Here is a 4,625-nt window from a genome sequence, read left to right on the forward strand (position 1 = left end):
TAGGAACAGATAGTTTTAAGTAAGAGAGGAATGAACTACAAAGAAGTTGGATAAATAGGAGTGAAATAGAGTAATATAGAGAAGAACACTGATCCTAACTTCAGATGGCCCTTAGGAGACCACACCTGGCAGCACTGATTCTGCCATGGACTCAGAATTTTATAGAAAACATCATAACCAGAAATCAAAGGGAATTATTAGACTCTTTGTCTGCAACTGCTTTCTGTCAAGAAATCAACTATGGAAACATAATTTTCTGTAATTTTTTCCTGATCTACTTACAAGGGGAAATAATAGTGGATAATAGTAGAGGAATTGAACTGACACCTATTTATTCATCACATTGGGTATTTGAACCCCAGGATCTGTATTGCCATCAATGTTATATTGCATAATAAGTTAATGCTGCATACTCTATTACATTGGAACAATAATACAAGAGGCCCAACTTTAAAACAAAATGTGTGTGTAGACATACACACGGTGATATAAGTATATGAATACATACATAATTCACTTTTCAGTTATAGATGAGGCTATTTTTTATGTCACAAAAGTATGTGCCATGTATTCTATTCAAATAGTTACCTTCTTTACTGAGCAGTTACGTAATAAAGAGGGAAGATAAAACACAAGTACAGAGAACTAAGACGAACTGACAAGTTGGGTACAGGGTAAGTCATTTACTTACCTGAATTTCTGTTTCACTTGTGAAATTATTTAAAATTCCTTCAAAGGTCATAAATTCTCATTAATTTATTATTTCATTTAAATGTAACTGCATTTCATATATGAAGTAAATTACCTATTACTTTATTCCTTTAATGTTACAGTACCACATATATGTACATATAAGATACCACATATAAGATACTGTGCATCTAGTATACATTGTACACTCAAGGACATCACAATGTTTCTGTGGAAATATGTTAAAATCTTCATTCTTCTTGAGTAGTAAAATCTTTTCTCTTTTGAGTAGTAAAATCTTTTCTCTTTTTCTATGTATCAATACCCACACACTTAGTTTTAAAGCATTAGCATACTAAGAAAAGAGGGATATTTTCTAGGGATCTTGATTTCATGACATAATGATTCATGTCTTAATTGTTTTCCAGAGGAATGCTTCATTTAAATGACTGCCTATTACCTCCAGTCATAACAAGATATTTGTATTCACCACTTATTTCTTATACTATTAATTCTTGTGGAAAACTGTTCGCCCTGCCTTTGCCCATGTAGACTCTCGTTAAATTGCAATCATTTTAAGATGGCCATGTATAGTCACTGCATACACTCTACTCAAGGGGGTAGGGGGAAGGAAATGGTTTGGAATTAAACCTTTTCCATGGATTAAACAGCGTGTAAGAATATAAACATCCAGCTTACTTTTGACTTAATATACCCAGAAGATTTCAAATCAATACTTAGTATTAACGTTTTAATTGAAAATTAACACTACTGTTAATGGAAGTGAGGATCAGCATCCTTATGTGTAGGAAAGGGGTGTTTGGTTGGGGAGGTCATTCCACTGGAGACGCCAAATGTTGGAAGAGTAAACACAAATTATTTGTTTCCCTGAGCAAGGACACACAGTAAACATTTGACTTGGTGGTCAACTATAATTTGCTTCTAGAGCCAACAACTCTGGCAACATTACACTTTGGATTTATAAGCAAAGTACACAAGCGGCAATGACTTTGAAAGCAACGCATTAAAAAAAAAAAAAGAACAAGGGAAACGTTATTAGTTGTTAAAGATCTGCTCCTCATTACAAGGATTTAAAGATCTCCTCAATCTAAAAGCAGGGGACACTCTTGTGGGTATTCCCAGCATACCCTTCAGCTGCCCTCCTAAATAATTACTCCTGCAGAAAACCAATGATATTTGAGTCTGGGTTATCAACAATCCTTTATTTGTTGCCTAGAAATTTCAAACCAGTATACTCTCAGCCTGAACAATGTACACTGAAGGTTTCCTTTGCATTCTGGTAAAAAATAAAATAAAATAATTGTATTCTTTTTTCTATTTGCTTCTAACGTCTTGAAAAGTTCAATCACTTTTCCAAATCCCCCAAAATAAGCACAGGAAAATATTCCCCTCGGTAAAGTAACAGCCCTCAGGGCCACCCTAAGGCACATCCACCTCTCCATCTTCGGGAAAGGCGTGTCCAGTTCAAATTTAGCTTCTAGGTGGATTACGGGAAGAGGAGTTTCTGTCGGAATCTCATTTTTCACAAGTAATTTCCTCTTTTCCTTTTCCCTTCTCACTGAAAGTGAAAAATACCACTCACAAGAAATATTCACTGTCCCCTGTTTCTCTACGTGTCCATGGAGCTGGGAGAGGACTCTGCCAGTGAGGGGTCTGCTCTGTTCCCCAAACCAAAGTTACCGGCCTTCACCCCGTTGTCTGCGCTGTGTGCAGAACTGGAATGCAGAGCAGTGGTCTCGGCCCCACTTTCCATGCCGGGTTGGGCCAGAGGCCCCTTCCTCTGCCTGGAGGAAGGGTTTTTGTGGAAGCAGAGTTTGAAAAGCCCCAGCACCGTCATGGTCAAGATCACCAATACTACTACTGCTATGCTCACAAGGATGAAGACCACGGTGGAGGAGGTGTCAAAAGCCTGGGGAACGGCAGAGGAGGATGTGGAATTAAATTCGGGAGTCACTGAAGAGGTGACAGTGGCCTTTGACTCGACTTGAGTGAACTTTTGAAGGGTAGACACCGTGCTCTGTGTGCCCCACAGAGGAATCTCGGGGATAGATGTTGCTGAACTGTCTTGTCCAAGGACATGGGGGATCTCTCCTAGCTTCTCATGGACCCTGGGTGGCCACGTTCTCTCCGGCATGGGGCTGGCTGCAGCGGCGGGCGGGGGCCTGGAGGGCACCTCGGCATCCTTAGAGGTTGGCTGTCCTTCCCCATTGGTTACACAGGAACGTCTGTCTTTCCCTAGCACAAAGCCCGCAGCACACTCGCAGGCAAAGCCCCCCAAGTCGTCTAGGCAGTCTGCGAGCTCTGCGCATTTGCCAGCACGGAGGTACCTCCCGGGACAGGGACAGAGCACCGCCCCGGAGGGAATCCGGTCCCAGTGCGCGCCGACCTCGTCCGCGATGCAAGTGGCTGTGATGGAGATCTGTCCCGGGCAGACGGCACTCACCTTGGTCCCCGGGGGGCTGAAGTCCAGCGCCGCGCTGTGCAGCTGGAAGGGCGCGCGGTAGCTCAAGTTAGAGGCGGCCCCGGGGCGAGGCGCGGGGCACAAGCCCTCAAACTGGTACTTGCACAGGTAGCCGTTGGCGCGCAGGTGGCATCGCATCTCCTTCCAGCCTGCGGGCTCGACTCCCCCGGTGGCCTGGAGTCCCGCGCACCCCCGCAGGGTGCAGGACAGCTGGGGCTCCTCCACCCACTGCAGCGTGTTGCTTTCCGACCCCTCGTCGGCGTCGGGGGACAACCAGGAGAAGCCCCGCAAGGGCTCGTTCTCCAGGGTGCAGTAAGAACGTCTGCGCTCCAGAGCCACCCAGAATAGAAGGTCTTTGGAGCCCCCTCCCGGGCCTGGGCCGGCCCTCAGGAGCGCGAGAACCGTGCTGAGCTCCTCGCCCCCGCGCACGGTGCTGAGCGCCCCGCCGCGCAGGTTGCAAGCCTCGTCGGCCGCCTTCCGCTTGATGGTAGAGTGGTGCAAGCTGTAGCAGGCCCCCGAAGCCGAGCAGCCCGCACGGTCGGCGGTGGGGTGTTCGCCGCGGCCGGGATGGGGCCAGAACGCTTGGCAGAGGAGGCACAGGGCAAGTGCCGGCCTCATCTTGGAGGCCCCGCGCCCACAGCTGCTCCCAACTCCAATCTGTCCCTCCCAAAGGCGCGCAGCTGTCCCAGAGTGCGGTCACCGCCCCTAACTGCAGGCTCCCCCCACCCCCACTACTCCCGCCCCACTCCCACCAGGCCCCCAAACCGCCAAGAATCCCTGCCTGGGTCTTGGCAGCAAACAGAGTCCCTTAGGCCGCCACAGGAAATGTGTCGGAGGTCTGCCAGGCCCTGCGCTGGCCTGGTTTGTTCTGGGGTCAGTCACACAGCTGGCGCCAGGGCACCGGGAACTCAGCCCACCAGAAGGTCAAACACTGCTTGCAACAGGAGAAAAAGAAAGTCCCCACTGGGTTGAAGGGTCTTGTTTTCCCTGCTTAGGGAGTTTGGCACTTCAGATTCCAAAACACTTTCCTGCTTTGAGAGTTTCAGCACTTCAGATACCAAGACACTGGGGAAAGTTGGCCGGAAAAACTGAAGGAAAGGAGCCTCCTTTGGGGCTACGCCTGCCCATTGTGTTTTGTCCGGAGCGGCGGACTTGGCCTGCTTTGAATATGTGGACGGCTCCAGGCTTCCTCGGGGTTGAGGCAGGGATAAAAAAGAAAACAAAACAAACAAACAAAAAAATCCAACAGAAAACCACATTTGAGAACACTAAGCATTCCCTTCACCACCAGAGGCAGCACTATTAAGCCGCGGCCAGTGGGCCAATTTCTTTCTGAGCTCTTCATTCAGAGTCAGATGTGCTAATTGTTGGTCAAAGAATTTAGTTCTTTTTTGGTATCTTAAATAGGATACCACTTAAGCTTCTTAGATTAGCACTTGTCTTAAAAGTTCAT

At 47.2% G+C, this 4,625-nt stretch overlaps 1 protein-coding gene across 1 annotated transcript; it reads right to left on the reverse strand.

The window, feature by feature from the left end:
• Positions 1-2,320: 2,320 nt before the first annotated feature.
• CLEC14A (C-type lectin domain containing 14A) lies at positions 2,321-3,790 on the reverse strand (the record flags this gene model as incomplete). Its single annotated transcript, XM_084240264.1, has 1 exon — positions 2,321-3,790. The coding sequence occupies one exon, from the start codon at positions 3,788-3,790 to the stop codon at positions 2,321-2,323; it is 1,470 nt and encodes a 489-aa protein (XP_084096390.1).
• Between the last annotated feature and the right edge of the window lie 835 nt (positions 3,791-4,625).

The sequence above is a fragment of the Talpa europaea genome (genome assembly GCF_964194135.1).
Source record: "Talpa europaea genome assembly, chromosome: 8".
Classification (NCBI taxonomy): Eukaryota; Metazoa; Chordata; class Mammalia; order Eulipotyphla; family Talpidae; genus Talpa; species Talpa europaea.